Source organism: Sitodiplosis mosellana, unplaced genomic scaffold (assembly GCF_009176505.1).
Source record: "Sitodiplosis mosellana isolate CC-2019 unplaced genomic scaffold, AAFC_SMos_1.0 Smas_scaffold_6150, whole genome shotgun sequence".
NCBI lineage: Eukaryota > Metazoa > Arthropoda > Insecta > Diptera > Cecidomyiidae > Sitodiplosis > Sitodiplosis mosellana.
Window position 1 is genome coordinate 3,236,878 of NW_022601391.1, and position 23,463 is coordinate 3,260,340.

Here is a 23,463-nt window from a genome sequence, read left to right on the forward strand (position 1 = left end):
CTCTCTCTCTCTCTCTCTCTCTCTCTCTCTCTCTCTCTCTCGATTATGACTTGATTTGCAAATAAAGAAGATGCAAGTTTTCATTCCATGTTTGTATCTAAAAAAAAATCAATTGACACAATATTTATCTATTATTCCATAACAAATTCAGTGACATTTTTTATGAATTCAATCACGCAACCGTTAGTATTAGCATGTTCGTATGTTTCAAGGTGGAAATTGGTATATCTATAAGGCGGTCGATTTCTTTCACCGCTCATCGCATAAATGTCATTGCCATTGATTGTTTGTAAATAGTTAAACGCATATTTTTGTTTCGTTTTTTTTCCTCTCTTTTGGATGAAGTGGAAAAGACAAAATTATTTCTTAATTTTTACATCTATCTCTATAAACTATATACGGCATTTGCATCAATCGCGACACATACCATATTTCTATTTTACGATCACTTTTGTTGTTTTCTCGCCATTTGTGTGTGAGTTTTGAAGTTTAAATTTGTTTACACTCTTGATTAACATGTCGACCAATGGAGGCGAAGACCAACAATAGAGCACTTTCGATGAATGTAAAAGGCAAGAAGAAAGAGAGAAAGAAAAAAAAACACGTCATGTCAATCGGAAGATCAGCACTAAATAGTGCATATACTTCGGAAACATGTCAGTCCGATTGCGTTCGAGAGATGTGCCACAGTAGAGAGATTCTTAGTACTTGCTAAGATGTTACAAGCATCGACCGATCAAGCACTCGATGAAATGTGCAAACAATGTGTTTGTGAATTGTATTACACGTCTGATTTGCAATTGACAAACAGCGCGCGTCGGACGTAAATATAAATAATGATTCATCATCATCATCATCATCACTTCTTCGTCTCAACACTCCAAGATTGTGGTATGCAAAAATACCAATGGCATCTAGGAGGATAGACACTCAGCCATAGAGTGAACTCGACAAATGTCATTCAATAATTAAAGTGCCTTTCCCAGTAACTCGGTGTTATGGCATAGCATAAAACTCACGCTTACTTACTTTCTAAATATTTATTCTGTTTATTTTTCAACATGGCTTCGTGTCTTACGTCTCTGTGTATCTATGTTTGTTTTCTAATTTTTTAAGTAAATCTTTCGAAGATCCTTTGAGAGAATAGAGGAAGAAAAACGTTGCACAATTTTGTAGACCTCTTTGAATAGCCAACTATCGAAGCTCCAAAGGAGATTCCATTCAGCATTGCGTGGTAGAATTCTTAACATTTCAGAACTATTCAGAAAACTACACAGACATGGCTTTCTGTATACCCCAATGTTGAATGAATGCTGATAAAAATAGCTTGATCTGTATAAAATGATGTCAATTGATTAGTACGAAACAAACAAATTCGTATGTTCATTTTTTGTATTGCTCACCAAAAGTCTATCTAATTAACTTTTTTCATATGGAATTAGTTGGCTTGGGTGGTTTTCGGTGTCAAATAATGCAACTGCAAAACAGCTTTCGATGATGTAATAAGATGGAGGTTTTTATATGTCATTATTATATTTAATAAGTAACCAATTTTCAACTTTGCGCTTAAGAAGGGGACAATGCCATTTGTATTCCTCACACAACTTGTTTTTTCTCCATTGATGAACTCCAAATCGGTTGGCTCAGTGAGTGAACAGCAATTCACTTGCACGGCGCAACCTATACCATTTGCGACAAATATCGTTGAAAGTGAGTCTTAAACCACATGATTTTGTCACTATTTTGAAAGAGCATATGAACCCATTCCGCAGAACAGCTTTTGGCGACATTTTTCCCCCCTTCCTCACTCACTCTCTCTCTCTCTCTCTCTCTCTCTCTCTCTCTTGCATCTCTTCGTGTGCGACTTTATTTGATGTATACTCCACTAAGCCGTCAATGATGTGTGATGGTGGTGATGGCACTTATTAATAAACAATTTCCTTGTGCAACAAACTTATTTCAACGCAATGGAAACGCAACACATCTCATTAATAATCATCATTTGGTATTTTGATTCGGTGGATATTAAATATGATGTAGCCAACGGCAAAGTGTTGTGACTACCTGAATGACACTTTTTCAGCTTAAGATAGCGTATGTGTGTGTGTATGCGTGTGGTGTGCACACTAATTTCTTTGAACGATTTTGTGTGAACGTATGCGTTATAACGCAAAATAAAAACCAGATTCTTTACCACCATACACCAGCAACACACTCTATGGTACATCGATGTATCTCTTGCAAAAAAAAAGAGTTTTTCTGCAGAGTTTATCTCCAGGTGGAAGAATTATGAATATTTCTTTGGAACGCATTCACATCTTTTAAGATGTGAATTTGTTTTTGAAAAAAGAAAAAAAGAAATTTCTCATGAATAAGTGAATCACTTTAATGACCATTTGACTGAAGTGTGTTTTGACTTGCCTTTACACCGTAAGTCGATGCGCACAAAGTCTTGGAGTGCGCAAATCATATTGTGTGTTTCACACATCATTTACATTGCTTCAATAGTGGTCACGCTCTGAGCCTCCTGTCGGCCTCAACAAATTGGCTAACGCATGATTGTGACTGATTCGGATTACAAACGATAAGCTGCATCAATTATTCCCTTGGCTTAACTTGATTTTTCATCATCATGTAGTGAATGACGCTGTGTGACGTGTGGCAATCGTTTGGGCACACAAACAGCAACAACAACAAAAACGCACTCACCAAAAACGTATTTGGGAAGGCGACTCGGAAAAAGGCCAACTTGTAACATTCATGTTATATGGGTTTTTAATTTTATAGTAAATGGTTTTCTTGTTCATTCTTTCATTTGATTGTGTGGACCCAGGATTTCTTGTATACTTCATTTTTGTTGTAGAGCTTTGTTCATGCGGTGTTTGAATGCGGCCTTTATCTTTGCACAACAGCTTATAATATAAATCACACCAATTTATTATTATTGTTGTTGGTTTTGGTTGGATGACTGGCTGCATGGATCACACTGCATTGGATGAATATAAAAACGAAATATACTCGCGGGGCTCCCTGTACATTTATTAATTTCATATTACATAATGATATCAATGGTGATAGTGATGGCAAGAATTTCATGAACCATAATAATATTCATTGCGAAAAGTCTACTTTCAAATTTGAAATTGGAAAATGACAAATTGTATTATTGTAACATGTTGGAGAGAAGAAGAAAAACGAAAGTGTTACCAATTCAGAGGCAGATCTTATCCTATCACCTGAATGCTAATCAGTTCATTGTTTGTTATTTGTTTTTATGTTTGTTTTTTTATCTTCTTCTTTTTTCCATTCCCAAACAACTTCTAAAGCATACACAATCATCCAGCTAGGATGGGAAAATCGTAAATTAGAATGCATAAGTCATCACGGTTTACTTTTAAGCAACAATTTGCCGATGAAAATGAAGATATTGGGCCATGACACTGCAGCATTTTTCTGTATGCATTTCATATACGATTGAAATAAATTTCTCACCCGGCTGTAAAGCCGCGCTGAAAACCAAACTATTATTAGTCGCTTGTTAACACTTCGTGCTTCACTGCCAAACAATGTGTCTTGGTTTGTCGTTTTGTTTTATTTATTTACTCGGTTCCTCTCTGTTGTCGTTGGCTCTTTACTATTTTTATATACGTCGCATTGTGTTTACAAATAATTATCGTGTTTGCAATCTGGATGTGTCGTTTGATTCGCAGGTTTTCAACTTTAAAAAAATGCATTCACATGTTTTGCCTTTGATTTTACAGTACAGCACAGTCTAACAGAACTTTCAATACACTACTATTTTTATTGTCGCGTCTGTTTGTTTCGATTTGCTCAGTTTTTTTTTCTTTTCTGGACGGACCAATTTCTGCAACTTAATTATCACAACAGTGGATTATACTTAACAAACTATATTTTGTCACAAATTCAAATAATAATCGAAAACCAATAAACATGCGACACTTTTTAAATGCGAAATATAACGCAACAGATCACAGACAGCTTATCAGCTGGCCTTTTATTACAAAGACCAGAACTTACTTACTCTCCCGTACAAAATTTATATTGCATTTCATTTATATTTTTAGTTTTTTTTTCCCCAAAGGCATTTTCGTTTTATTTATCAACAATCTGCTCCTTGAAAATGTTTTCGAAATAGCCACCATCAGTGTAAGAAAAATGCATATACATTTCATCGCTGTCATTAATTCAGTTTTCGATGTTGCGTAATGAAATTCCCAAAAATCGATTACATTGCTTCACGTAATTACATTGTTGGCATATTCTCCGACTGTTGTCGCAACGAGTCTGATTAAGAGCGGACGAAATGGGCCGTACGAACCTCAAATATTTTAATTGTTATTTTATTGGATTTTGATGTGAATTTAAAGTTTGGTTTTTTTTCTCTCGAAAATTCGTTCTTTTGTTTGTGATTTTGTAAGAGCTGAGCAGTTAGCCACACAATATTTGTGTATACAAGCAATACGCACCACATTCCTCTCTGTAGATGTTTGGCATTCATGTAACCCGTGTAACAGCGGTACTTTTTTTGGCTGTCAAAGATTGCTTCGATCAATCAGCCTTTTACATGTACTCGAAGCGTACTGTCCACAAAAATGTCGGAAAAGTAAAAGAGGCTGAGTGAAACATACTGTAGGACACAGTCATCGCTTGACTGTATAGCGATCATACAGTGCATGAGCACAGTAGAAAGATACATTGTTGTCGCTCCATATCCTCAATCTCTGAGTATAATTTTGGAATATCATCTTCACCTACAATTTGTGGCATCAATTGTCTTTGTCTTGGTTATGTGTATGTTGAATAAATGGGTGAGATCATTGAGTAAAGAGAAAACTATATCAGATATTCGTATCGAGAAAAGTGATCAACAATGCAGCGTTGAGAAAGTAACGTTTCAATCTACACACCTCTTATGTAAGAGGATGAAAAATTAGAAGAAATAAAGTCAATTGTCTCATTGGTAACTTTCACACTTTTTGGTTGATTTTTTCTTTCACATTTTCCCACATCATTTAATAGTTGTGTAGGATTTAGGATGGAAACTCAAACATTGACTTACGTTAGAAATATTTCAATTTTGTCACCATAAAGACTTAAACGTGAACAGCCAAATGAATAAATGGGCTACGGATATTCGGTAGTTTACAAAGTTGATTTGAAATTTGTCATAAACAGGCAAGGTCATGCCAACCGTTTTTTTGGTGTGATCATCAAATCAATGGAATAAAATAATGCTCATTCAATCATAAATTAATGCCACGAGCGTCTGGTATACTGGCTTACGGAATAATGCGACACAATATTAACACCAAAAAGTGATAGCAATTTTTCATTGAATGAAAGAAAGGTTCGTAGTAAACGAAGAACCGTGTTGAATGCAGCACAACTGGATACGTATGTGTGTGTGTCAGTGTGGGCACCACCAGCTCTGCCAATGACTTTATTTATTCGCTGTGGTTAATCATGTCTAGATTCATTAGAATGTACAACAATGAATATAGACAGTATATATGTCTGTTCGCAACCATGGGCATGCATTCGCACTGTTTACATATATTCTTACATTCGTGTTCGAAGGGACAGCAACTCTTGCCGTTGAGCGAAAATTCCGGTAATGTTCTTTGAATCGATGGATATAACGCCTACACAAAGGTGCGTTAGCGAAGAATAAAACGGCCAAGCCAAACAATTACATCAAAGTCGGAAGATAAGCGAACAACATTTTCTTGTATCGGAATATAATGGTGTTGTATCAATCAATCTCGACGTTTGCTAAGTTTGCCATTCCATGTTGATCCTTGTTCACCGGACAACACAAATTGTTCTATGCTATCGTCCTTAATTGCTTATGCATGTTGACATTGTTTCTATCATTTTTATGATGGTGATAATTTGTATGGACAAATTTATGGGGCATACATGCGTTGAACAGATGATTTTTTTTTTAGAAAACACGACCGTAGGGTGTTAAATGCATTAGCACTCGGATCACACTCGAGAACATAAATTGAAGATACTTCTTTCAATTCTGAAATCTATTCGTATAATTCTTGAAATGAAAACATATCGTTTGCAATGTAACCACGCAAATTTCTCCTACAATTTCTCTATATGGGGCGAAATAATATTTGCTGTTCTTGTGTTTCATGTTATTGAAAACACTGAACAATAACATCAAACTGTCGATACAGAATATCCAAACCGATTCGGTACAAAATTTATTCTGGTCGCATACATAAACATGAAATAAGTTTTCAGATTCAAACGGATTGGGAATAAAGTGATTGAGAGATGATTGTGGTTAGTATGAGCATGCAAAAGCAAAAAAGTGTGATATGTAGTTAAATTAAAACAGCTTCTGGAGATAACACATTTCGTTGAGTATTTATCAAAGTCATCCAAAACTTGAGTGTCAAAAAACGCAAATAAACAACGCTGTCGTATTACGAGGAGTAAAGTTTGTTGACATCTGTGAGATAACTAACCACAAGAGCTTCTTCAAATGGTAAACATTTCATTCGAATTTTGTTGTTGGGGCAAAAGTTAAGAATTTGAGAAGTTGTGTAGACCGCTCGATCTTGCGTATGTTCGCAATCTCATTCAAACAATAAATAATGAGTGCGTTCTAAGGTGAGATTACTGGAACGTACCACTACTGGCGCGTTTCAAGGGGAAATATCAATAGTTCAATCAACCACAATTGTAAGAAGTCAACTGACTTCAGTCTAAACTCACCATTCATACATTCAATAACAGAACTTAATTGAATACATTTATTAACCCGAAACCAAATGCGTTTCATTTTGGATAATAATTTAGTTTTATTTTGATTTAACCGATACAGTACTCTCACACTGTTATAGTTGGAATATTTCTTACTGCAAGGTATCAAAATTTTGATTAGACACCTATATTACTAAAAAAATTATTACAAATTTTAGGCAATTGAAAAAGTTTCTTCTGAATATCGCGAATAAAATTATCCAAATGAAATATGTTCATTTGTTCATATTCACTTAAGGTCACACCATTCTGGAATGGCATAAAAGCCAGTACGACTAAGTAGCGCAGGAAAGGTATAACAGTTTAATTTTGGTTTCGACGTTCAAATCGGATGCAAAATGCATAAACACCACGTATTCATTAATCATACGGTGCATCGTACTGTAATGATGATTTCATTAACATTTACCGAATTAAGATCACTCGAACAACTTCTTGAACTATGCATGAAAAAGTTGTTGACGGTTTTTCTATTGACGGCTACAGAATCGATGGAGTCAAAGACACGAAAACAATGAAAACATCAAGAAGCATGAACGAAATGTGATGAATGTATGTGGAATACGGCGTTTGGTGCTATGTTTTTTTTTCTTTCGTTTCGTCTTCTGAATTTCTGTCGATTGGACTGTAGTATGGATGATGTATAATAACACGTCATTGTTAAAATGCTATTAAGCTCTTACGCCCTTTCGAACAACGACCAGTGCGATGATGGTGTTCCGCTGTTTTGTCTCTCATTTCTATAGCACACATTATATTAAAATGCTATTAGAAGTATAATTCATTAGGATGCCACGAAAAGCCAGGCAGAAGCAAAATAGAGAAGAAGAAAAATGTAACGCGCGCGCAACATTGTGCAACACATGAATTCATTTGAATGTTTAGGCAAGCATCAAACACCACAATTACTATTCATCATGCCAAAATGACTACAAGAGGAAAAAGATCCGAGTATACGAAGAACAACAAAGAAATACAAATATCGACGACTATCCAAACTGGCAACAGAAAATGACGAGAGAGAGAGAGAGAGAGAGAGAGAGAGAGAGAGAGAGAGAGAGAGAGAAGAAAAACGAGAACATGATGATGAAGGTTTGGCACTCGGTGATGTTTGCATCGCATATACCTGTTACATATACATACAGTGTGCTCACTTTTTGTTTATTTTACTTTTTGTTTCGCCTGCTCTCTTGTCACTTTTTTTGGTTCTTCTTTTTCATGTGCTGTAATTTCGTTCATTTTTTTATATCGTTCGCAGGCCGCGATACTTTATTCTTTCGAACTGAATGCCATTCAATATTCTTTCACATCTTTTTTCATGTCTTTGCATTCGGTTTTTGTTTAGTACTTTATTCATTCGCATTAGAATTGCATTAGCTCTCTCTCTCCCTCCCTCGCATACTACAGCATTGACTTCAACTATTTTGTTGATCATTGTTTTGTTGCATACTCGATCTTCTTTCATGCGGGCCATTGCACATTAGCAAATTATGCATCGATTTCCCACTTCAAACAATAAGCATCATGGAACGGAGCCCAATTGATGGCAACAGTAACGAAAATTTAATTTCGGTGCTCAAGAAGCGTAATGAAAATATCATCGATTTTATGGCCTATAAAATCCCACGAAGAAAACAACTAACAGCACATGAAGTACACATTTTGTAAACGGCCAAAATTGCATTTACTATTGGTAAAAAATTTAATTCTAAATTGAACCTCGCATTGATGGTGGTTTTGTTCGGTGGTCTTGAACGAATGCTGTTTCGTTTTTCTCCTCTTCATTCAATTATACTTCAGCATGGCATTTTTGTTGAAGAGAGAGAGAGAGAGAGAGAGAGAGAGAGAGAGAGAGAGAGAGAGAGAGAGAGAGAGAACGAGAGAGAGAGAGAGAACGAGAGAGAGAGAGAGAACGAGAGAGAGAGAGAGAGAGAGAGAGAGAGAGAGAGATGTGCAACGAAAGCGGCGCGAATGGTTGACTATATGTGACGTTGCCACTTCTGATTTCATTTTACAATGTTTATTAAGTTGATGACATTAGTTTGAAGCAAAAATAATCGATTACATTGAAAAAAGTTCAAACAATAAAGAAATATAAGATCACTTGGTATCAGTCGATCTGCAAATTGATCTTATCTTCAAATCCGGATGGTAGGGATTGTAACAAATTTGACATTCTGCTGTGACGGCAAAGATCTAGATAGTGGAATGACAAGAAAACATAATTCAGCGCCTATCAGAAGTTATCACATTGACAAGCATATGCTCTAAATATCGACACAGCAAATGATCCACGCTATTTAAAAATCACCAAACTTATCAATAACGCTTATAAAAATCAGAAAGAAAACTTACTGAAAGCAATTTAATAACAATTTTCTTTGCTTTATTTCAGACTTGGTCCATTGGAAACTTTACCGCGGGAAATGGTTTCACGTCGAAAGATTTTATCTCGTTCGCGAGATGATCTGAACCTAGAACATCAATATCAGCAGCAACAAGACGAAGAAGAAGATGTTTGGTATCAAAAAGATAAGCTCTATAAGGTGAGAAAATCCGATGCATTTCTCTGTATTTTACACACTGATTGAGACATGATTGACGAAATACAATGATAACAATCCAAACACGGATTGTGACATCGCATAAAGCGAGCGATCAAGAGAGAAAAAAGTGCACTCTTGTTATTCATGTCCCCTACTTGTTGTATACATATGCCATGGGAAAATATGAGAAATTTCAATGCAAGTGAAATAACGAAATTGAAACACCTTTTATGTGCGTTTTCCCGCCATTCGCTGCGCTATATTTTTAATATATTTTGTAAGTAAAGTAAAACAATAACGAAAATGAGTGAATTATTAATTATGGGAATCGCTTTCAAAATACACAGATTTTAAGCGAATTTATGACACAGTGATTTTTGTGTAGCGGTCCCGCCCCATCCACAATTTCACATTGTTTATAGTAACAATACAGTTTGCCTTATCATAGATGTTTTAAAACCCTGTTGCTGCTTGTGCAATGGTTTTCATTGAAGATGTAATCTACATCCGAAAAAAAACGAACGCGGAGAATCATGTGGAAAAATTGGAGTTGAAAACCCTACGCCAACAATTATAGATTGATTTTCATTTCATTTCTCGGCACCGGTTTTAATAATGGTACTGTACAAATCATCTGTTCAAATAGGCCGGCATAGAATATTTATCTACGATAAAATTCCATTGTCTAAATTCCAAGTAGGCACATGAGACTATGGATTTATCTTCAACCACGAGAAGGTTTCATAATCGCAATGCGAGCGCTCGCACCCGCAACTTACTTATATTGTATTAAAATGCTAAAGTGCAATTTGTTGTTTTTTTCTCTCACACGTTAAATTTGAACCAATTTGAACTGCCATACTACACTTAATGTGGCTGTTCAAATCGGTTCGAATTTTCTTGTTGCCAAGGTCTAGCTTTTTTATTTTCTTTTCTTTTCGTTTTTTGGTTCAAGAAATCTGACTCCATGAATGGGACAATTTGAATTTATTTCCATGCATGCATGCATAAAACACTTTATTGTATTAATTGCTTTGGCCTGTGAAGTTATTTTATTTGATAATGTCAGAGGAGCTTTGCACTCGCTCGAAAACATTCAGAGTAAGAGAATACCAAATTATAAATCAATCATGTTATATTACTCGCCTCGAATTACGAATCGAATAGAAAAACCGAAACAACCTTTAACTGTCTATGTGTAGAATGATGATTTGCATTTCAGAGATGCGGTTCACCGTTGATTTGTGTGAAAAGACAAGCGGATTGAGCATTCAGACATTTGGATGCTATGTAAAAACGACCATTCTTTTGACATTTGTCGTCTTTCGCATAGAAGAGTAGTGAAGAAGAAGAAGAAGAAGAAGAAGAAGAAACACTCTGATCCCAGTGCAACTTGCATAAAGCATTTAGTTGTTGTTCCAAAAAATGGCATTATACCAAGCGTATCGTATTTATTTAATCGCATTCACATGATATTTCGCTGGTTAAAAACCAACTCATGAACATTCATAATAAATGAAAACGAGGAAAAAAAAACAATGTGAATATTCGGACACTGATGCAATCGTAGAACGGATCATCTTTCACTGCCGCAAATACTTGAGCCAACAAAAGTGAGATATTGAACGGCTTCATTTCGTTTGACTCGGTGTGATTTTTTTTTTCATCTTTTTCTAAGAGCTGATACAAGCGCAGTTTAAATTATCGTACACAAATTTACATGATAAATATTAAATAATCATCGTATTTATGGCCAGCTGACATTTTTTCGGCTGTTTTAACGATTTACTCATGTATACTTATATACATTTCATAATATCGGCACAATCACAGCGGTGCGAATGGGCACTCCATTTATCATTGAAAGCAACGGCCAGATGTTTGTCATGCGTTATAATGACATGTACAATGGTGAAATAGCATATTGCTATGCATATACCGTTAGATTACTTTTGCACATTAATTCGATGAGCGTACACCACAACTGGTGTTAATCAATCGTGTCGTCTGATGTATGCACCCACAGTCTTGCAGACAAACAAAAAAAACGCATTTTATTGGAAGTGAACACCAAAATGACTTTTTTTAAACAGAAAACAAAAGCAATTAACATGCGTATTAATAGAGTCAATTACTGATAACTGAGAAATTTGTTCACATATCAATCAAATTGCGAAATATCTAATGGTTATCTCAAATAGTAGCCAGGTTTAGAACGGATTGCACGGTTTGGAAAACAACTGGGAACGTATATTTATTTATTTGAATGCAATGGGTAGGAAAAATGTGTGCATGCCAACGCGTAAACAACTCTCATAGTAGCGGCAGCACTGGCATATTGATGAATTGTGAGTGTACAGAATAAATGAATTTCTCTCGCCACTACCATTGACCATGTTGACGCATGTAATTCTAATTTGTTTGCGTTTTCTCCCACGACCAACAAAAAGAGTTTTTTTTTCAAAGCCTGAAATGTTGTTTAGAATTAAAACAGCACTGATCAAAGATGCGATCTGATGCTAATGCCAAGAAAAGTCTTGTGTCTCCATGCGTTCCTTTTTGCAGCCCAAGAAATGTATGGAGACTTTATCTTGACAGTCTTTTTTAAATCAAATGCGAAAATGTTGCAACGAAAGCAAGAGAAGAATTGAGAATAATTTTGGACTTCATTCAATTTTTACGAAATATTTTTGCAATAATAATTAATTAATAAATTGGCTGAAAATTTGTCTGAGTACATTCACTATTTTATTACGAGGCAAGTATACGTATTTCAAGACGCCTATTGAATTTGACTCACCTTAGTTATGAGCTGCAATGAACAAATTACTATTGCGCACGCATTGTCAATCATCATCGCTTTTTTTCATTTTAAATTCATTTTGTTCGTATTTCCAAATCACTTTCGACTCAAACTTTAGCTCGACGAAACATGATGCATCTTCCGCAGGCAGCTTTTAACAGCGCATTAAACACGCTACTAATACTCCTAGAGCCAAGACTTGTTTATCTCACTTTTAAAAAGTGCATCCCAGTCAACGTAAAATAAGAGATTTCATCATCGAATTGATGACATTTAGTTTACGAGCCCATGTTGCTAACCCAACCGCACAGCGACAAACATCAAATCGCATAATTCACATCATCTGCACCGTATTTTACAAAGCTAAAAATCTCAAAGTATTACACAGAACATGCACTCCACTTGCTCCATTCTCCTGCTCAGCGCTACACATTTCGGTAAACCAGTTTTTACCATACAATTGGTATTTTCTAAACACAACGTACCATTCATTATATATATTGAAATATAAGTATGATGTGCAAACATCCAGCACTAAATGACTTTTTTTCTTCTTTCAACATTTCAAAAAGCGATTGCGCACTGAATTAGATTCGAAATGATGCCGAATGAGCAAAAGGATGTAACAAAGATGCATTTCAAGATACACAATCTCGTGAGCTCCATACATAATATTTTTTTTCACGATATTTTGATATTTCATACGACTGAATTAAAAGGCAACAGCTTAAATGTCACTTTCATTATGTGATGCGCTCAAAAATGGATTCGGTTTCCTATATAGAAACATTGAAATACTGGATAGGAAAAAAAAATATTTTAATTAAATTCACGGTTTTGAGGTGCCAACAAGATTTAAACATTTCAGTAGAATTCCTTCGTTGACATTAAGTTACCTAATATATGGATCACAATGCGTTGTCATTTTTAGGTATTAACAAAGTTGTACCCGGAACAGAACAAACATCAATCAATTTGCTGCATGAAATTCAAAAACGCCACATTGTTCAAATGAAGTCCACATAGAAATCGGATGATCCCGGTCCGCGGCGTACACGGCTAGTAACCCTGGTTACGACCTTTAGATAATAGTAAAATAAAATTTACGAACCTATTTCGAAATTTCACAATCATAAAGTAAGACATATCAATCATTTGGAAACTAAACTTTGAATGCATAACGAATGAATCCGCAATGGATTTGCGTGTTTGTTGAATGTTCCAAGAAATTACTGACTCACTGCGTTGTTAGTTTGTTACGGTTGATTTCGATGATAAATGAAAAACCTTTTTATCAGCAGCAGAAGAAGTATAGATCCCAATGGCTTCATTCTGACGAAAATTGTCAATGTTATATACAATTTTGTTAACATAATCTAATCACGGCCCGTAATATCAAACGAAATAATTTTCGGAAAACTAAAAACGGTAATAAAATAATTTTCAATGAATACTAATTATAAATATTACTGATGTTAGTTCTTAATGGAATCATTTCAAAAGTAAAATACACTCATACACCTATAAAATATTCGATTCGGGAAATGTACAACTTTAAAATGCATCTATTTATGTGAGGATATTATGTTCGGATGTAGTTTTTCCTGGAATAGCTTGATTATTCGTAGCCAGTAATAACATAATAGCCATCACATTTCGCTGCAATCTAAAATAAATCATTGAGATTTGATTGAAAAACGAAAGCAAAATCAAATGCCGAAATTCTCGTAAAACATTTAAATTCACATCATCATTTATTTTAGATTGGATACACGAGAGAAACGTTCAATAAATTCTGCGAGCTGGAAATTAAGTAGCCGCCTTAGTGGTTTTGGCTTCGTGTGTTTGCTGCTGTTTGTATATTCGTTTTGGTTTCTTGTTTTTTGTTTTTGTTTTGGTAATTGTTTGATCAGCGGAACGCAGTATTAGGTTTATCCAAGTGCATTGAATTGTTTTTTTTTCACCGAACATTTCTCCTTTGATTTATTCCCCTCTTCTGCTTTGTGTGTATTTTCTGAAAATTAACCGTTGTACTTGTATTGCGTTTGCATGAGCACTTTCGTAACCATCGATGAATGTGAACTAAATATTGTAATTGAGTGGTTTATAACATTCGATTTATGGTTGGTTTTCAGCGTATTTCAGTGTTTTGACAGTTCAAATAAACGATTCGATGTGATTCAGTTGAATAATAGTATTTCAACAGCATTCAATACCGTTGATCAATATGAGCACATGTGCGCAATGAGGTGATGAATTGTGATGAATGGTGACAAAAACAAAAGGCAAACGTCTTAACCGCAGAATTATAACATCAATTTTTATTGGATCATCGAACACTGGCACCTTTTCTTGCATTATTCAACGACTTTCCATGGAAACTAACAGCCCAGCGGCATGCGATTGAAAGCAAAAATATATTAAAATGCGTTAAGGTAAACAAAGAAACGAAAGAGAGAGAGAGAGAGAGAGAGAGAGAGAGAGATAGAAACAAAATTGAACGAACATTTATTCACTTGGAAAATAAAGCGCAAAAATCGATTAAATTTGCGTGAGCCGCTGTCACACAACACACGCTTCAAAGCTGAATAGAAAATGCCAAAATATTTGTGCCACGATGACTTTCGCGCGCATTCTGCATTTACGATGAAAAAATGAACGGGTGCGTGCCCAAGTGATTCATCTAAAACATTGAGCTCCATCGAATTGAACAGAGCAATGTCGACACATATAAACGATGTGAGCTATTTGAATATATTGAACTATATCGCAATATTTGTTTGATTCTGTGTCATCTGCCATTCGCCAATTCTGCATCCTACTCAATACCACCGAACACCAACTCTACACAACAAAATATGTTCACAAATTGTTTCGTCGTTTGTGCAACGTATTGGAATGAGCATCATTACCTGATGAATTATTTATAGCCGAGTTGAAAGCGTGGTGGTAAACCCATTGACTAAGTTATGCACTAGCTGTACCGCGATCATACTTCATAAGGAACTTGTCATTCCATCATGATAGATTTTTATTTATTTACATTTTGGCAAATGATGATTCAATGTAGAAAACATACAATCGAAATAGATTACTAGTTGGCCGAAAACGATTCGAATATTTTATTGGCATTTTGGTTGAAAATATGGTCAAAGGAGGTGCAAGTATTCACGTTCGTTAATATAGTCCAATGTATATGATCATACAAATATTCATATCGAACATCTATAAATCAAAAATTATTTTCCATAAAGTTCAGGCAGTAATATGGAACTTCTGCAGACAAGTCGTTATGAACTTATTTTTCATTGCAGTTAGTTTATATTCAGCGACTGTTCATTCATTCCTCATTACTTTACGTCGAACCCAGTTCAACCAATTCTCTTTTACTTGATTTTGTGTGTGAATATTAAAGAAATGTGAATGTGAGGTTCCCCTTGGGTTCTAATTGATTGGATTGGGAATATAGTATGCATGCTTGTGAGTACACATTATTCAACCACTAATTCTACCTTTAAATGACTTTTTTATTCCATGCACCGAGACAATTCAATACCGTTACGATAAAGTACCAATTTATTGAGGTGTGATTGATCTGACTGTTACGTAAGGTGTTGGAATGCAAATTGCATCGTTTTTTTTTATTATGAATAAATCATAAAATTAAACTACTTCTTATTCTGATACAAATGTATGCTTTACTAAGAAAATGGGGAGAAATAAAAATGCACAAATCGGTTTCAGCATAAGAAGTTGTTTCCTTTTATGATTTAAGCACTCATCGAGTGTGTTCGAGAAAAAGAATGCATGCAATTGTCGTGAATGTTTGAGCGAATGCCAAACAATAATGATACAGATAATATTATTTTCTTTGCTGAGTCAGAAACTGTTTTATTTCTTTTGAAATCTTCCGATCACATCAATGGGTTTGATTGTAACCAACAGAAAAAAAACAACAAAATTATAAACGCAAAGAAATCTAGTTCAAATTAATCGACGCCGAAATAGCAATGAAAAAGTAGAAACGGATCTAGTGAAATATTCATTGGAAACTGGATTTGGCATACGTTTAGGTGTTGTTGCGGTAAAGTTGGTCACTTTAATTACTTGCATGCAATACATTGAGAATGGATACTAAACTGAAATATCACTGTGTGCTGCTGCTGCTGTGGTGATTTGATTTTACCATTAATCTGCGTGCTGTTGGCTCAAAGCAAAAGCAAGACTATTTACTCGTTTGAATGTTGAGCGTTCGTACCATTGTTGCGCGCGTGTTCACTATTTGGACATTCGATTACGTATGAAGATATTTTGATTGTTTTTTTTCTCTCTTTTCAATCGCTTTCGTTATTCAATCATGCGCAAAAAGTGGTCAAATTCTTGCCTACTTTCAAACATAATTTTCTGATCAACATTTGCCGCAATGCAACTTTTCTGTTTCAGTTTCTTTCGTGTTGCTTTTATATGTCTTTTTACCTGAAAATAAGCGCGGTCGACTTGACTGTTGCCTCAATTTCAGCGAGCAGTTTCAGATCAATGTAGACCGATTTTTTTCTTCTATGCTGAATGTCCGTTGTTTACCAATTCACTTGGAGTTTTTCATTTGGATTTCACTGCATAGCGACGTTGAAAATTAAACATTACATGCACGTGCATTTAATTGTTTCATTTCGTTATTGGAAAAAAAGTATCAGAGGCTGCATTCTAACGACAATTTATTTTTAAATATATGCCAGAAATTACAAATTGTCTATTTAGATCAATGTTTTTAGATAAATTTTTTATGTGAATATCAGCATGCACACGTTAAGATTCATACATACTGCTTAATGAGTTGGTTATATTATCCAGAAACTCTTAGCGTTTTTGCTATTTCTTTTATTAAAAAAATCTTTTAAACATTTACAGAGAGTTCCACACAATTTTAAGGAAAAAAACACCTAAACTAAATGAAAGTGTAGCCAAATCGTTCGACGAGAGAAATACTTTTACATATAATAAAAAAAAAACAAGACAAAAACTTTGAACATAGCGTGCTTCCCATCGATAACTCCACACATTCTATAATCCATGCGAATTTTCAAAATCTCTCTCTCTCTCTCTCTCTCTCTCTCTCTCTTTTTTAAATGCTGAGTGTGGAGAAAATTGAAATTCATTTCAGTGTATTAATGATGTGTATAAAAAGCAGGAAAACGAGTTTAAACATATGTGCAGACGAAATGAAATCAAAACCATTGCCGAATCCAAAATGTGGTTTCAAATAAATAAAATTGATCGGATCAATCATTTGTGGTAAACTGTCAATCAGCATGATCGTAATGGAAACTAGAAGCTGATATGTGTCATAATTGCTCGAGAAAAGTGCTAATTGGTGGTTGGTACGGACAAAATTTAGAAGAAAAAAAGTTGATGCGTGCGTGATGACTTAGAGCGTAAAACAACCGACATTATTTGACTGTGTTCAATCGAAACCACAACATTCTTGTTAATTGGCTTTGAAAACGGCGTTGAAAAGGAAATTAGTGACAAATTAATCGTTAATTAACATCAGTGAATGTTGGACTTTGCGCTGGGCTGAACGATTTTAGAATGACTCTATTTTTTCAGTTGCCAAATCAGAGTTAGTAAGGACTAAGACATATTTGTTTTGGGTAAATGAACTTACAAAATTATAGAATTATGCACAAAGCAATACGCACACATACAGTGTAGTTGTTTTTATCGTCGTGTATTCAGTTATGGATTCATAATATCGGTGTTTGAAAAAAAAGATCCGGTTTTATACCGGCAATAGCCAGCAGCTTTTTATATGTTTTCGCTTCATTTTTCCTCTCTCAATTAAATCTATTCAATTACAATTTTTTCAATAGTGTTGTCCTCTTTCTTCGTTTTTTTCTTTTCTCATTTGAACATACCTCATGTTCTTGTCAGCTATAATTTTTGCTTCAACTTTCAATTTCCGTTAAGCCATGTGCGGTGTATACAAGGACGTTTACTATTCTTAATCATTTTGCTTCGTACAGCAGTATACGTATGCTTGGACCGACATTCGTCGACGGTGTACTGTACTGTACTGTACGCGATATACAGAAATCGTATTTCATTTTTTTTGTTGCAATTCCAATTTACCAATAATGATCTACTTGAATGCAGCTGCAACTACTGAACGAAAGAAAATTAAAGCATAAGAAGAATTAAAAAAAAAATAACAGCTACAACCAATTCGAATATTATTCGAAATATTCGGTACACATTTGCACGTTTGAAACATTTTTCAACTGTTTTTGGATTAATCTGTTTTTGTTAAACCGTTGATTGTTGAAACACAGCATTACAACACATGCCTTGACATCTTGTCACCAAGAAATTTATTAATGCAGCCTAACGAAAAAAATATAAACCGAGAAATGCTGCGAACGATCAAAGCGAAACCATATTTGATTTGAATGCGTACGAAATGGCAAAAGGCGATTCAAAATATAATTGCAATGGTCATGCAATCCACATATTATTCATATTGGGAAGCTTAAAAATACCGTATATCATATGACCAATGCATTGGTTTAGTGAACTGTATCGCTTATCCATAAATTCGACTGCATGGCCGACGATATATATGTATATTAACCCGATAACTTAGAGCGTTTTAAAGTCGGTATTTTTGGTTACAATAACAACAGGCAAATCTATCTAGCGAACCATGGCTCCAATCAAAATTTGAAAAATCTTTCCACCTCTCTAGATATTTCGAAGATTAGAGGACCAAAAAAAACACATCAGTGTTATCGGGTTAACGAGCTTAACGATTGCACAAGCAACGTTGCATATTCGTAGCGAAAACTATGACTTAGAAATAAATCCGACTAACACGTGAATGGATACAAACGAAATAGAGTTCAGCGAAAGATCACGATTGGAGATTTATTCAAATTAGGCATTTCGGCTGCCACTCGTATCGGTGCAACTAGCATGCTCCGGTAACTGTATAGGTGAATTAAATCAACAGTGAAACAGAGACTTAAGCAAAACATTTTCGGCTGGAAGAAACAAAAAATAGCGATCATTAAAGTACCAACCAATTATTTATATGTGTAAACAATTACGGATTATCGAATTCATTTTGAAAGCGCACCTGCGGTTCCGAGTGGCTGCACGCCAAATCGCAAACTCATTCTGTTAATAAACGAGACTGTTGAAAACATCTGATATTCCGAATGCTGCAAACAGATCAATACTAATTCGAATATATAGATAGAGATAGTATCTATTTATTTATCTACATTGACCATGTTTTCCTATTTCGAATGCACACATGGTTCAGTCTGTTTTGATACTTACAATTTTAGTCTTAGTATGTTGAGATGTTCACGACGATGTGCAGACATTTCTTCAGGAAGTTTATTGTTGTAGTTATCACTTTTCCGTACACACAGTGTGAAAGTATCGGAATTAGTCTCGAACTTTTTTTTGTACACATTGTTTAGTTCATCATAAGGAGCCATGCGAAGAAAACACGTCTTTGAGTCTATTTTCTATTCTTGTACCATTGTCGTCGTCGCAGTATGACAATTCAAAATAGATTTGAGATAATTGAGATCCATAAGAGCCAGAAGTTTTGCATAGTTGAAACTTTGAAACTCTCAAGATAAAGTTCGAGTTTGTTGACCCTGTGGCACTTACTTTATGAGAAACTTCCAGAAATTACACTTTTTCTATGAAAACGAATTGTTTTCTACTCAATGATGATTTTCGTTTAATTCAAGTATGCACAAATGGCAAACATTTTGATGAAATGTATGCTGAAATTAACCTTATCGTCTCTATTTCAAGACAGTCAAAAATAAGGCAGATAATAATTATTTTCCCAAGCAAGAGGTACGGGCAACGGCACGGAAAAGTCGGAATATGAATGTGGTGCTTTTCATTTCCGATGATTTTATTCAAAGGTTAAATTTTAATGTGTTTCAATGGAAGCAAGAAGAAAAAAACGGAAACAATAAAACACTAAATATCCCTTCCCATACACTTCCATTCGATTTCGAGATTGCCATTTTGAAGGGCGATTCATGTTGGGAATTGGTACGCGATACGACAAATACATATGAGAGATCCAAAGAGCAGTTGTCTGGGACAAAATCTTGAAAATAAGCTGATGGAGCGAGCGATTAGCAAAACAGTTGCAGAAAGATTAATTGTCCACTTTGGTCGCTTGGGCGTAAAAAGGGAAAGTACGAATCGACGTTGTTGACTCCGCTTTAAAAATGTGCCGCGCATGGAAAAGGGAAACGTGTTCAGTTTTTTTTTTGCAAGTTCAAATGTTATAGTGTAAGCGTATCGACCGTTGTCCCTAAATATAATTTGTGATGTAGTGGAAACCAAGTGGAACGAAGATGTAAGTGAATACCATGTTATTTACGGGTATTATCGTTCGCAAGTCGCGGTCACGGTCATCATCGGTGCCTCAATATCAGACCTAGACCGTCTTGTCGCTGCAAACTCACACAATAAATCAATTAACACTCAGCAGCAAAAAAACAGCCGATGAGTATGCTCAGAAACTGTATGTGTATAGAAATACGTATGATGAGCATTTTTACGCTGATTAGAAAGATATTCACTGCAGATTAGCTCGTCAAAGTCACAAGAATTAACATTAAAACTGAAGAAAAAACGCAAAAAAAACTAGATACGGAATATTGGGTCTGGGAATTAGTTTTGTCGATTTTTTTAAATTTTCAAACATTTATTTGAATACCAAAATGAAATTACATTTCAATCAAAATATTGTCCATCGGAAGCGATGACCTTCTGCCACAATGTGGGCAATTGACGGATGCCTGCCTTAAAAAATTCCTCATCTTTTGAGGCTATAAATGCATCGAGCCAATTTTGGATTTCTTCAACTGAAGAGAACCGCTCTCCGTCCATATGGTTTTGCATCGATCGAAACAAATGGTAGTCGGAAGGAGCCAGGTCTGGGCTATACGGGGCGTGAGCCAAAACTTCCCATCCGCTATTTTCCAAGTAGTTTTTGACCGATTTCTCAATGTGTGGCCGAGCATTGTCATGTAGGAAAATCAATGTCTCTTTTCTGGTCTCCCATTTCGTGCGTTTTTCTTTGATTGCTTGTTTCAAACGTATCAATTGTTGTCGGTAGAAAGGCCCATCGATGGTTTGACCACTTCTCAGCAGCTCATAATACACCACTCCCTCCTCATCCCACCAAATAGACAGCATTACCTTGTCGCCGTGAATTTCTTGTTTTGGCTGTGATGTTGCTGGTTGGCCGGGCTTAACATACGATGCTTTGCGCTTGGGGTTATCGTAATGAATCCATTTTTCGTCACCAGTGACAATTCGATACAGAAAACCTCTTTTTTTGTGCCTTGCGAGCAGCATTTCGCAAGTCACTAAACGCCTTTCAGCTTGCGCTGGCGTCAATTCATGTGGTACCCAATTTGACAACTTGCGAATGAAACCAAGGGCCCTTAAACGATATCCAACAGTGCTTCGGTCAACATTCAATGCTCTGGCAAGCTCATCTTGAGTTTGACTCGAATCTTCATCGAGCAATGCCTCCAATTCCGCATCTTCAAACTTTTTTGGCTGGCCGGGACGTTCCTTGTCTTCCGTGCTAAAATCACCACTTTTGAACCGTAAAAACCACCGTTCACATGTACGTTCCGATGGAGCATGCTCACCATAGGCTTCCACCAACATTCGATGCGCTTCAGCCGCAGTTTTCTTCAAATGAAAGCAAAAAATTAATGCTTGCGGGAAATGTTGCTTTTTCGGTACAAAATTTGACATATTTAAGGCGCAAAAAAAAATGTTTATCCAAACTTCGATGAAATGATAGATGATGATTTTTGTAGTTTGACACTAGACCACTCATGTGAAAAAGAAAAAAGTATTGCCCGATACAACCATGCAAAGTTACGCCATCTTTTGAAAAATCGACACGATTAATTCCCAGACCCAATATTTCAACTCATTTTCACATCGACCTCAAAATAAACAAGCCGAAAAATTATTTCAATTATAGGGTGATGTAAAGCCAAGCTAAAGAGCTCACACATTCCACTCTATCTGGTCAACGAAATCTAGGCAGGAAGTCGGTTCATTGGCGCCAAGTATTCAGAACGAATTTTTACTACTGCTTCGTCTTCACAATGGCACATCAAACACACAATACTGCCGAAATACGCAATGAGATTGCGCATTTTCTCTTGAATTTTCATTGATTGCGGGATGAGAAATAGTTAATAGATCAACAGGAGGAAAAGCCATTTTTAACCGACTCTGATTCAAATTTATTCATATGTTAGACTACAATTTCTGCATATAGTCGTTAATTAAAAATGAAATTTTGAATAAGCATATGGGAGGAAGGCAATTAAATCGACCAATTTGTTTGGTTTCAAAAGTCATGTGGTTGAATTGAATAAAACGAGTGCCATAGATCAATTTTGTTAAATAACACGCATGTAGCTGCTATTCATCTATTTACTATTTTGGCGTAATGCATACTTCATTTAAATCACTATGTTGTATTGATTTGTGTGGTCCAGTATCCAATGAAACTAACGAAATCTTATGCATAATGAATCAATGTATTTTTTCTATGGCAATGTTTACTAACGATGCCAGCTAATTATCGATTTTAAATGAAATTATGCGCTTAGGTCGCTTTTGTTATATAAATGAAAGGCTTGTGTTTAGAAAATTTACACAGTAGTAGCATTACTCCGGGGATTTCCACTTAATTGTGTCAATTTATTGGAGAAAACGTTATCACATGGACCGTATTCAATGAACGCTTCACTCCAATGAACGATCCAAAACTAAAAACAATTGTGGAAACACCAAAATTTATGGAATGGAGTACACTTTTTACAGAATGATTCGCAGATAATTGGAATACATTTTTTCTGCCATTTGAGGTATAGTAGCTTTTCGATTGTATGCTAAAATAATATAGAATCGCAATCATGTTCGGGCATACTCACGGTCTTTCTCTCTCTCTCTTTCTCATACAAGCAAAATGTATTCGACTTTTATCCATTCGATACTTGGAATAGAGAGTCAACCACAACGATTCATTGCATTCGCCTTCAATATATAAATCCATTTCGGCGATTAGCTAGGAACATTCTGGAAGTATACTTTCTCTTGTACACAAGAGAAATGATTTTGAATGCAAATTTGGAGACAGAATAGCGACAGCAGATTGCTATGTTATGGATCATTCAACCGCAATCACAGCAAAATAGCACCCATTAACACACCGAATTTGAATACAGTTGCAGG

General features: G+C 35.4%; 1 protein-coding gene across 8 annotated transcripts in view; it reads left to right on the top strand.

The window, feature by feature from the left end:
* The window catches only part of LOC129574160 (uncharacterized), a 76,985-nt gene that overhangs the window by 22,430 nt on the left and 31,092 nt on the right, over positions 1-23,463 (top strand). For all 8 annotated transcript variants that reach the window (XM_055455668.1, XM_055455671.1, XM_055455669.1 and 5 more), the window contains one exon: positions 9,200-9,350. In XM_055455668.1, coding sequence (XP_055311643.1) covers positions 9,200-9,350 — 151 coding nt within the window. The remainder of the gene's footprint in view (positions 1-9,199; positions 9,351-23,463) is intronic.